We start from the raw sequence: 11,649 nt of genomic DNA on the forward strand, positions 1-11,649 counted from the left end.
CTGCGAAGGTGCTCAAGGACCAACAGCCGAGGTAGTGGCTACCATGACTGCCAAAATAGCGGAGCAACAAGCCAAGATTGTTGTGCGTCACACTTCTTTCTCTGCCACTTGATGAAAGGATTTGTTGTGAACCTCTTGCGCTCACTTTAGTGCTTTGTACCTAATGGAATTGAATAGGAAGATTTGCCCATGATCCTTTGTTCCGCAAAAATACTAATCTGATCAATGTTTTAGTGTAATAAATAATAATAAAAACTAAGGTGGATTTAGTTGAATCTATCAGCATTTTATTTGAAAAATTCTAAATAAACCATTGATAAAGTCGGCATTATATATGTATAAATTACCGATAAGATTAGTATTTTATTTCATAAACTTATAAATATCTTGCGTTTTTTTATTTCTAAGAGTAAAACACTAATCTCACAGTTATTTTACATTTGAAATAGAGTCCTTTTGATATTAAGTTTGGAGGATAGTCCTTTTTTCAGTAAAAATAATGTAATACAAGGCTAGTTTGGTCAAAACTCAGATTTGGAAGTACTAATTCAACTAATGACAAGATTTAAAAAAAAAACAAAAAGGAATAAAATTCTGGTCCAGACACCAAATGTACCAACCTTAGTCCCCCTACTATCTATCATCCCCTTTAGTTTAGGGCACCCCAACCACTAACTGGCACTAAGTTCCAAATCAAGAGGGATAATAGAATTCAAACAAGGGAAGATTATCTAATTTCACATGCCACCTTATCCCCAACTAACCACATCTTTACTCCCTGACTGAGAAGATATTATCTTAGTCACTGATAAGTGCACATCGACCAAATTAAACCAAGAAGAGATAGATAGATATAATAGGGGAAAGGAAAACTCATTACGAAGGAAAGGCCCACCTCAGACGTAATCCAAATTTCTTTTTAATTTTTTCTTTTTTGACATCTGACTCACAATCATTAGCGTGTAAGACCAATTAATTACACCATCAGGATAAATATCCGAATAAAGTCCGAATATTTAAGTTGCTTATCCGCTGACACAGTGAGCACAAGAGGTGTCAACGGACTTGAGTTGGTGATTTAAATACAGCGAATTCGGAGTATGGTATGATAGATATCAATGTTTCTCCTCTCTCTCTCTCTCTCTCTCTCTCTCTCTCTCTCTCTCTCAAATTCACCATCTCATTCTCTCTCTTCCCGTCGCTTTCTACTGCCACTGTTGAGTTCCTCTCCTTCCAATCATCGCATTTCGTCTCCTCTCTCTCTCCCATCTCTCTCTAGGGCTCGTTAAAATAATAGAGGAAAGGAAGGGGAAAAGGGCACGCCTTTTCTTGGATGGTTGTCTTTTGATCCTGGAGAATGTGACGGAATCTCTTCAATTGGACATCGTTGGTTTTGTTCCCTGGATGGCTCGTTGAGGGCATCTCGCTTTCAATTTTGAGGTTCTTCGGCTGGTAAGCGATTATTTCTTCTTAGATTGGGTGTTTAAGCATTCGGAGGCTCGTTTTCTCTGTTTTTGGTGGGAAATTTCATCTCTTTTGGAGTTTTAGCATGGTTGCGTTCCTTTTTCTGTTATTTGTGGGAAGTCTTTTTTGTTGGAGGTTAGTTCGATATCCTACTTTGAGTAGAGAAAAGTACGAACTGATCAGAATCTCGCTGAGCGGTGACTGTATGCAGTCTTGAAATTTGGGTTTCTGTAGCTTCCCTTGTGTTTATTAGTTTGAAAAATATTAGATTTTGACAGTTCTTTTCTCTTCTTCTCTCTTTGTTTCTTTACGCTGTGATACGTAATTACTGCTGTTTTTACTGATGATTATCCTTGATGCCTTCTAATTCTTGTCACCATATATGATATTCTTGAAAAAGTTGACTTTTAAAATGCTCTCTACCATTTTTGTGTGACAGTTCAATATAAGTTATGTTTTTTCTTCTATTTGTTGCATGTTCCTTATGTTTCTTTTTAATTTCAGTTGGTTTATTTATTAATTAAATTCTGATCATAAATCAACTTCCTCTCCCTCTCTCTATGTCCATCTCTTATGCTTGCTCGCCCTCAGTTTCTTTTTTCAACCTGCAACTTCGGTATAATGGAACAATCCTTGGACCATCCAAAAGTATCAGGTACATTAGTGACAAAGGTGTCAGTTTTTTTCGTATTAGAAAGAAGTTTCTTTCATGTGAAATTGATAAGTTATATTTAACTGTATCGTTCAGACCTTTCAAATGTTCCATCTGTAAAGGCTTATCAAAAGGTTGGAAGCCATGCATGGGGGATCACATCTAGGTTGAATGCCCATTATGGATCTAGTGATGCTAGCCTATTCTCAAGCTCGTTACCAGTTCTTCCACATGAGAAATGTACCTTCTAATTTTCTACCCCCAGTTTACTGCTAGTTTGTTTTATTAGATTCATTATGAATCATTTTTTTTTTATGCAGTTAAAGTTTCACAGAATTTGCAGTCAATGGATGATGCTTCTGCAAAAATGAAAAAGTTTAATGATGATATGAAAGGAAAGGATCTTATGGATGATCCTGATCTCCCACCGATAGGAAACCTGTTACCTGATGATGAAGATGAGCTCCTTGCTGGGATAATAGATGATTTTGACCTTGTTGAATTGCCAGCTCAACTAGAGGAGTTGGAAGAGTATGATGTTTTTGGTAGTGGAGGGGGCATGGAGTTGGACTCTGATGCCACTGAGAGCATCACCATTGGTCTAGCAAAGGCTAGTTTAGTTGATAGCTATGCAGGAAATGGAATTAATCAGTACAATTTTACAAATGGTGTTGGAACTGTGGCTGGGGAACATCCATATGGGGAGCATCCCTCTAGAACTTTATTTGTTAGAAATATCAATAGTAATGTTGAAGACTCTGAATTACGTTCTCTATTTGAGGTAATTATTTCTTGGTTTCATTATTGCTTCATATTCCTTTAGCTTCATGCAGTTTATATGCAATGTTTGAGTAATTTGTTATTAGGAATTTTTTAATTCACTTACCAGTTTGTAGCCCCACTTGTAGTTGCTCTCTCTTCTTAGTTAATTGTGTTGCTACCTATTAGCTTTGTGTTTTCCAACTTAGCGAGTCAATTTTTTACTGAGAAAATGTTAAAACTTACAAGTGCTCTTCTGATATCTCCTTCAATGCAAGAGGCTACTGTTTATCTAGAACTAGGGGGAGCCGAACTGAGCAATATGACCTTTGCTTGGTTTGGCTTGAAATGAATAATGTACAATCTCAACTTTGACTGAAGCTTGAGACAAACTGGTTAAGGTGGGGGGTTGAGCTCGGCTTGCCACAATATCAAGCTAGCTTGAGATCGGCTCGATTGTAAAAAAGTATTGTGCTTTCTTCACAATCCTAACCCAAGCTAGTAAGCCAAATTCGACCCATTCAACCACCTGTAGTTAAAGCAGGAAGAGAATATATATAGCCATTGTCTTGCTACTTAAGTTCCAATATTGGACTAAGGTACTAGCAAAAATTGAAAAAGTCAAACTATAATAAATGGCCTTATGATTTTTTAGGACTCAAACAATGATCTTCGTTCCAGAGAGGAGAATGTCTAACCTCCTGCATTAGTACCATGAAGGTTGTAACCTAGTGGCAAAGGATGGGAGCTTTGAAGCTTTGGCTTTGGTTCAGATCTTCTTGCAGCAAGTGTGCTAGAGAGTATTGTGCAGAAAATTGTAAGAGCATAAAATAATAGCCTGTTTGACCTTCTAACGGGAGAAGGCTTGCTCCCTGTTATTCATCCTACTCTCTATAAAAAGGAAAAAAACACACCTACACTATACCTATTTGAAACTTCATGCTCTATAAGCTAGACAATGTGACTACTAATATGTTGCATAAGGAAATAGCTGAAAGCCTTTTTTTGCATTTGTTATTAGATCTCTAGTTTTACTTATGAGGTCCTTAATTATTCAACATCGATTTATCCAGGATTTGTTAACTGTATAAGAGCAAACTAAAAACTTTATCCTGTACAATGATTACATTCAAGAACAATAGGTTTTCTTGCTTCCTTTTTATTACATGACTTCCGCTAATGATGAATTGAAATTTGGTACTTGAATATGTTTTGCACTTATGCCTACTTCTACTGTCTACTGTGAATTGTGAAATGGTCGTTTTTTTTTCTCAAGAGAGGGAGGGAGGGAGGGAGTGAAGTTGTAAATCATTTGTTTGCTGAAGGGTCGTTGAAGCCTCTTTTCAATCCTATTAAAGGTAGCATGTTTGTCTGACCTTACAGATTTTCTATAATCATCAGTTAGTATATTTTTCCCAACCAATAACCCAACTTATTAGAGTTCCCAATTTTCTTTATTCATTTAGGTTTTTTATCTTAACAATTTAGTTCCAAAGCATAACTGCACCTACACCATGATAGTGGCTCATATAAGACTAATCTAGCATTTTTATACTATAGTTTCTGAAACTTTTTTGCTCTTCCCTGTATTAAGTTTGATATATGGGATCTTGTAATCTAGCATTTTTATGTCATAATTTTTGAAACTTTTTTATCTCTTCCATGTACTAAGTTTGATTTATAGAATCCTAAAGGGAATTTGGTGCGTACTTGTTTATGTTTCTATCTATGTATGAGTCCTGCTTATAGTTAAGAGTTCTTTTGTTTATTTTGAGAGAATTTGTTATATAATTTTTTGTTCCCGAAAATTTTATTTTACTTAATGATTTCCATATTCATCTTAATTAAGTGCATCTCTTCATCATTATTTTTAGTTGATTGGACCGAAATGTACATGCAAGTTTTAAATTTTTTATGTTCTTATTAGCTTCCTTGAGATATGTAAATAATCTGGCCAGCGCTAATTTGAAGTTGCTGATCTCCCTAGAAATCTGACGATTCACGGCATCAAAATTATTTCTTCTTACCCTTTATATAGTAGAAATGAAGATATCTCTTGCTATTGTCCTTTGAACTGAAAAGCCTCTTTTTCTTTAGTTCATATGTATATCTGTTAATATGATATTTTTGGGACAGTGTTATGTTGTATCTGCTTTGCAATTATTCACAAGCTGTGGGTTTTTAACTAACTGATCATGTAGATTTATGATGTAGTTCATGTAAATGTAAATCAATAGGAATCATATGGACTTTTAATTAACTAATGCAAATATGCAAACAGGTTGAATCACATACAAGGCTTAAGCTGTTCTTGATATCAATATTTTACATGCAAAGATGGGGTTTCAACTGCATTAGCGATTCATTTGACATGAAGTTCCATGCTTGTTTCATTAAGTCTTATGCAACCAGACTTTATTTTTCTCTTGTGAAAGTATCCCATTCATGTGGAGGATTTTGCAAGATATAAATCTTTAATTATGCAGCCAATGTACAGGCAATAACCTCATAATTAACTGTCATGCTTCTTGTCAGTGAACTAATGTATTACTCATCAAAAGCTATCTTACAAAAGTTTATTTCCTAGTTGAGTGATTCGGTGTGGAGAACATACTCATGTTCACATTGATGTACCTTGTTGGGGCCCTCTCTTGCTGGTCAAAATCAGTCATTTTTTGAATTAGTAGATGGTGTTGTGCATATCATATTTCACGAATATCATCATGGTATTTCTTTTTGACTATTTTTAAGCATTTAGCTGCTTTCTTTTTATCAGGCATATGGGGACATCCGGACTCTTTATACGGCAACCAAACATAGAGGTTTTGTAATGATATCTTACTATGATATTCGAGATGCTCGAACTGCTATGCGTGCATTACAAAATAAGCCTCTAAGGAGAAGAAAACTTGACATCCATTTCTCAATTCCAAAGGTCTTTTGCCTGATGCCAAGATTGTTCTCATTGTATTCTCACCTCTACAATAGTAATATCTGTTTCTAATTGTTGCTTCTTTTTCAGGATAATCCATCAGATAAAGACATGAACCAAGGGACTCTCGTGATTTTTAATTTGGAACCATCAGTTTCAAATGATGAACTTCGTGAAATTTTTGGGGCTTATGGTGAAGTAAAGGAGGTGAGTCTTTGAATTTTCTAATTTCTTATTTGTCTTCTTTGACAACAAATCAAGTAGATGAACATTTACATTTCTTAAAGACATTTTGTTTCCACCTAATATAGATAAGAGAGACGCCACACAAACGACACCACAAATTCATAGAGTTCTACGATGTCAGAGCGGCAGAAGCTGCCCTTCGGTCTCTAAATAAGAGTGACATAGCTGGAAAGCGAATTAAGTTGGAACCTAGCCGTCCTGGTGGTGCACGACGAAAGTATGGTTGTAGTTGGTTACTAATGTGCTTTTGTTTTTCTGTAGTTAAAGTACGATATGATATGATATGTTTCCTCTGGTCTCTTTATCTATCTCTTAAATTTAATATGTTTTCATATTTATATAGTATTCCTATTTCCTAAGAAGCTTCTTTTTATAGATTACAACTTCCTGTTGATTTAACTGACAAGTGTTGTCTTCCTTTGTTACTTAACAGTGCTTTATGCTATTGCTTACTGCCTGGAATTTTGCTCAGTGACATTGATGATTTTTTATTTAGTGACATCTGAACATTTAAAGTATAATTTGACCGTTATCATTATCTATGCTTATTAAGTTTCTTCTATTTCCTTTTTCAAACTTCGTTAGCAAAGAATTATATTCCAAAAATTTCTGAATGCTGCATATTTTTGAATTCAGGTGTTTATTATTTTTGAACTTCACAGATATAAGTTATAGATCCTCTACATAAATAGAACTGCATGTTAGTTCTTTGCTAATCCAAAGAAGCGTTTAATTGTGCTGCATTTACAATTTTATTCTTTGGAGGTTTAGGATTAAATTGCTTTCTGTATTCTGCATAGTTTGTTGCTGAAATCTATTATTACAACTTTAACATTAGAATTTATCATGAAGGCTTTTAACTTCTATTCAGATTTTGCAATTTCCTATTTAGATTATTTTCCTTCTACTTCCAAATAATGGGTACAAAAGCTATCTATGATTAAGGGTAACTCATTATATTTGGAGCATGAATTTGCTCTGTGCCTTCAACTTGTTAAGTTGAATAATAAATGAGATGGTTCTAGAGTTAGACTTATACAAGTTTGTGAATTAATTTTGAGTTCTAGATGTTACAAGGCTACCTAATTATGTCTGTTATATGGTAACCTTGAAAGGTTAAGTGTTTGGGATTTTTGCACAGAAACAAAATTTGTTGAGATTATGGAGCCCTGCCTACCAGCTTAAATTGAATAACCTTTTGATTTCTTATCTGAAAAGCTACAAGTTCAATATCAATCCGTTGTGTGAATTGGCACCACCTTGTGCTACATAAGACAAATTACTTTTTCTGGAATAATTCCTACTTGATCAAATTTTCCATGGATAGTAAGGCTGATTTTTCAAAATGCACACCTGTCTAGATCTCAGGGTTTTCAAGTTCCATGTAATTGGTGGTCCTGGTTAGTACTGATGAATGCTAGTGCATAAAATGTTAAGGTGCAATGACACGCAAACGTTGACATATCTGATCTTTGCATCTTTTATGTTATTGCAAAAAATTGGTTCTGTAGATTTTTTAGCTTATGGCTAATAATATTATAGATTCTAGTATGAGTAATATATGCTGTCAAGTGTCAAATTGTCTGATAATTGCATTTTCCCCATTCCAACTAGTGGGTAGTGGGTACACAAATGATTACGAGGTGATATGAAACTATGGGTAACACCTTTCGGTGCAAATTAGCACAAATTTTTGTCAATGATGTGTCAGCAGGGTAAACCTCAGCTTGTTTTGGATTCCACAAAGTTAATCTGGTGAACATGCAAATTTTGGATGTGTCTAATGTAGTAGTTAATGTATTTTACCAGAAAATTTGTGGCAAGATTTACTTTTCAGTAGAGAGAATTAAAAGGGACTGGAAAGATCCATGCCAAGGAATTGTTATTGTTGGCTAAGGGGCTATTTCATTTTTCAACAAATCTCCTGCACTTCTTTTCTAGTCTCTCTTCCTTACCTTCATTCCCTGTTTAAAAAATCAGTGGATTGGGAAAGTAGATTGACATGGTATTTGTGCACTGTAATAATACAAGTAGATTTAATATTCTCTTCTTGGCCGAGAATTGTTTCAAACAATGAAGCTCCTTTGTCAACCGATTGGAGTTTGTGCATATTGTAGGTTAGGTGAAACTTTTCATGTACAAACTGAGCTGTTGCTATTCTTCATATACTGTTGTTTCCTTCGATATCCCATTACAATGCTATTTGATGATTCAATTTTGATCGATACTATATGACGATGTTGTGAAGTATAGCATTTACTTGCTGTTGACTTAGCTTTATGATTAGGATGTTAATTTGTAATCCTATGTACAATGCTGGTCTCATGCATATTTTGATTCAAGGAATTATCAATGGTTAGTATGTTACATTCTGCCATTGGTAAAGAAAGTTGCTGGATTATATTGTCATGTTCAGAGATATCTGGAGCTTGTCCAACCTTGTAGATCTTGGTTAATAAGAAGAAAGGCAGGTCTTACCTCGTTAGATAAATAATCTAATGGGAGAATAAAGACATGTTGCTTCCATAGCTGATAAGAGAGCTTTCCAATGGAACTTTGTTTCAATTTCAAAAACTTCTCCTTACGGTTCATTATTTTTCCCAACCAGCTTGATGCAGCAACTTACTCATGAGTTGGAACAAGATGAACCCAAAATTTATAGACATCATGGTGCTTCGCCTATTACCAACTCTCCTCCAGGTATCCATGCTACAATGTTGTATCTATTGATGGAATTTGATTCCTGTCCTTATGCAGCTTTTGCACATACCTGTTATCTGCAGCTATTATGCCATATGCTGAGTTGACTGCTTCTTCATTGACAGGTACATGGGCACAGTTTAACAGTCCTACTGATAATAGTCCATTACAGGTGTTCAGTAAATCTCCAAGCGGTGGAACAATGAGTCCTATTGGCAGTAGCCATTTGTCTGGCTTAGCTTCAATACCTCCACTAAAATCCAACTCTTTAAAGATTCCACCTATTGGGAAGGATCCAAATAGGGTTAACTTTGTTGATCGTAGTAATGTATCACATGGAGTTGCACTTCAGGATCAGCGTTCCTTTCCAGAGCATACTAGTGGAATTATGTGCTCAAGTCCAAGTACTCCGTTTGGTCCTTCAACGTCAAGTGCATCTGGCGTTGGAACATTGACTGGACCCCAATTTCTTTGGGGTAGCCCTAATCCTTACTCAGAGCAGACCAAGACTTCTTCTTGGCAATCTCCACCAGTGGGACATTCGTTCTTATCCAATGGTCATGCTCAGGGGCAAGGTTTTTCATATTCAAATCGTCAGGGCTCATTCTTTGGTGCATCAGATCATCATCATCGCTACCATGTGGGATCAGCTCCCTCTGGTATTCCTTTTGAGAGCCACATTGGCTATTTTCCTGACTCACCAGATGTATCTTTTGGCTATTTTCCTGACTCACCAGATGTATCTTTCATGAGCCAGGCCAAGATTGGAAGTATGGGTGCCAGTCGAAATGGTGGAGGATTAATGATGAACTTGGGTGCTCGGACTTTGAGTCCTGCAGTTACCATAAGCGGAAACTCATCATTTGATAATTTATCTAATTTTCGAATGATGATGCCACATAGGCTGGGGCACACATTCTTTGGAAATGCTCCTTATCCAGGACCTGGCTCAATTGGTGTTGAGGGTCTAGTTGAGCGTGGTCGCAATCGCCGAATTGACAACAGCGGGAACCAAACTGATAGCAAGGAGCAGTATCAGCTTGACTTGGAGAAAATTATCAGTGGTGAAGATACTCGGACAACATTGATGATAAAAAATATACCAAACAAGTATGTTCTCATCATACTTTTGCCACTTAGTAAGAGTAGAATGTCTTATGTTATGTTGGCTTTTCTAGGTATACCTCGAAGATGCTTTTAGCAGCTATTGATGAAAATCATGAGGGAACTTACGATTTTTTCTACTTGCCTATTGATTTTAAGGTAATTTCCTTCAACTTGGTGAAACAGTTTTCTTCAATGCCCTTTTGTACTGCACTTAAAATTGATCTACATCTGCAGAATAGATGCAATGTTGGTTATGCATTCATAAACATGGTATCTCCGGGGCATATTATCTCTTTCTATCAGGTTCTTTCCTACTTCTGTTTCTCTCTCTTCTTTGCGGGTTTATTAAATTATTGAGAACTTGTAAATAGTAATTCTTTTTTTTCCGATTCGTAGCAATAATTCTTGCCAATTCAATAAAACCTTAAGAAAGATAAGTTCTATTGGTTCATTCTATAGTTACTTTTTATTTTTGAAATTTCAAATGGAATCTTGATTTGACCCATTGGAAAGCATTTCTGAGCTGTGAGCTCTCTAATTCACATGCAGGCATTCAATGGGAAAAAATGGGAGAAGTTTAATAGTGAGAAAGTAGTCTCCTTGGCATATGCCCGAATTCAGGGTAGAGCTGCACTTATTTCACACTTTCAGAATTCGAGCTTGATGAATGAAGACAAGCGATGCCGCCCTATTCTCTTTCATTCTAAGGGCCCAGAGGCTGGTAATCAGGTAAAAGACTTGCTGTAACCTTGTATGCAATTTGGGTTGTTGGATGTATGCCATTGGTTTAGGACAAATAGGAACAGTTGGAAAACAATTGTTTGGAGAGACGAATCATAGAAGGGTAGATGTACACACTCTTCCCATCAAGTTGTTATACCATTCATGAATTTCCCTAATCTCTATGTTATCTTCTAAAAGTTGAAAATTAGAAAATATTCACTATTCTCTAATTTTAGCCAAAAATACTAACAGTAAAATTTTCTCTAATTTTTATTGCCTGCTTGGATACCAGATAACAACTCTAATTTTCTGCCCTATATGTGAAATCATGTAAAATACAGCATTTCTTCTTGGAATTTTAGTGGGCAATGGCAGTGAAATTTTGTCGCATAACTGTAAATTAGTTCTTGTTATCTTCACTAAATCTCACAGAGTTCATGTTTTCGTATAATGTTTCTCTGAGATTGTTTCTAATAGTGTGAGTTCTTTCTAGGAATCATTCCCGTTGAATGGCGTTAATGTCTGCATGCTTCAGCGAGATGGGACTGTCATGGGAGAAGATTCACATGAAAGCCTAACAAAGAGTAATCCAAGAGAAAAGCCAGAAGATAACTCAATACCTGGTAGCATCTTGGACTAAAGTAAATAATCTCAATTACTGGAGCACTGTCTGCTGACTCATCAATAGGTTTTTAAGTGTATAAAATGAGGAAAATATGGTACTGCAATTGTATGATAGGGCAAATCTACTTTGAAGTTAATGGATGTACCAAGGATACACGATAACTTTCACTGGAAGCTGAGATTTAATAGTGCTCCTCTTTTTGTATAGATAGACGAAAGTCGATATCTAGGATGGTGTAAAGAATAAGTTTGAAGTGTATAGGCAAATTTTATGTAGGTCTGCTGGAAGGCCATTGCTAAACCAGCTGAACATGGTTGCGGTAGTTTTCTTTACCTTTTGTTCATATAAAATGTGCTTCTGCAATCCATGATTGTATTTATAAGGGAGATACAATGTGCAACTCTTTTTCATTTAGTGGAGATTGCCTTTTGAATTGTATAA

At 35.8% G+C, this 11,649-nt stretch overlaps 1 protein-coding gene across 2 annotated transcripts; it reads left to right on the forward strand.

Moving 5' to 3' along the window:
• The first annotated feature begins 1,312 nt into the window (after positions 1 to 1,312).
• LOC140781749 (protein MEI2-like 2) lies at positions 1,313 to 11,649 on the forward strand. 2 transcript variants are annotated; one of them, XR_012107735.1, is made up of 13 exons: positions 1,313 to 1,452; positions 2,056 to 2,119; positions 2,213 to 2,356; positions 2,437 to 2,897; positions 5,652 to 5,810; positions 5,898 to 6,014; positions 6,119 to 6,270; positions 8,662 to 8,753; positions 8,879 to 9,863; positions 9,932 to 10,016; positions 10,100 to 10,163; positions 10,410 to 10,589; positions 11,077 to 11,649. XR_012107735.1 is itself a non-coding variant. In XM_073127928.1 (13 exons), the coding sequence occupies exons 2-13, from the start codon at positions 2,086 to 2,088 to the stop codon at positions 11,221 to 11,223; spliced, it is 2,625 nt and encodes an 874-aa protein (XP_072984029.1). In that variant the 5' UTR covers positions 1,313 to 1,452; positions 2,056 to 2,085; the 3' UTR covers positions 11,224 to 11,649. The 2 variants fall into 2 exon arrangements, 1 of the variants encoding a protein (XP_072984029.1); XM_073127928.1 differs by having other exon boundaries at positions 10,095 to 10,163.

The sequence above is a fragment of the Typha latifolia genome, chromosome 2 (genome assembly GCF_019914945.1).
Source record: "Typha latifolia isolate L0001 chromosome 2, TyphaL0001v2, whole genome shotgun sequence".
In the NCBI taxonomy this organism is placed as follows: Eukaryota; Viridiplantae; Streptophyta; class Magnoliopsida; order Poales; family Typhaceae; genus Typha; species Typha latifolia.

Bases quoted from the DNA above. Each gene is read 5' to 3' on its own strand.
- LOC140781749 (XM_073127928.1), top strand. From the start codon at position 2,086: ATGGAACAATCCTTGGACCATCCAAAAGTATCAG. The intron at 6,271-8,661 runs GTATGGTTGTAG...TTTCCCAACCAG, and splicing joins CCTGGTGGTGCACGACGAAA to CTTGATGCAGCAACTTACTC. The intron at 10,017-10,094 runs GTAATTTCCTTC...CTACATCTGCAG, and splicing joins ACTTGCCTATTGATTTTAAG to AATAGATGCAATGTTGGTTA.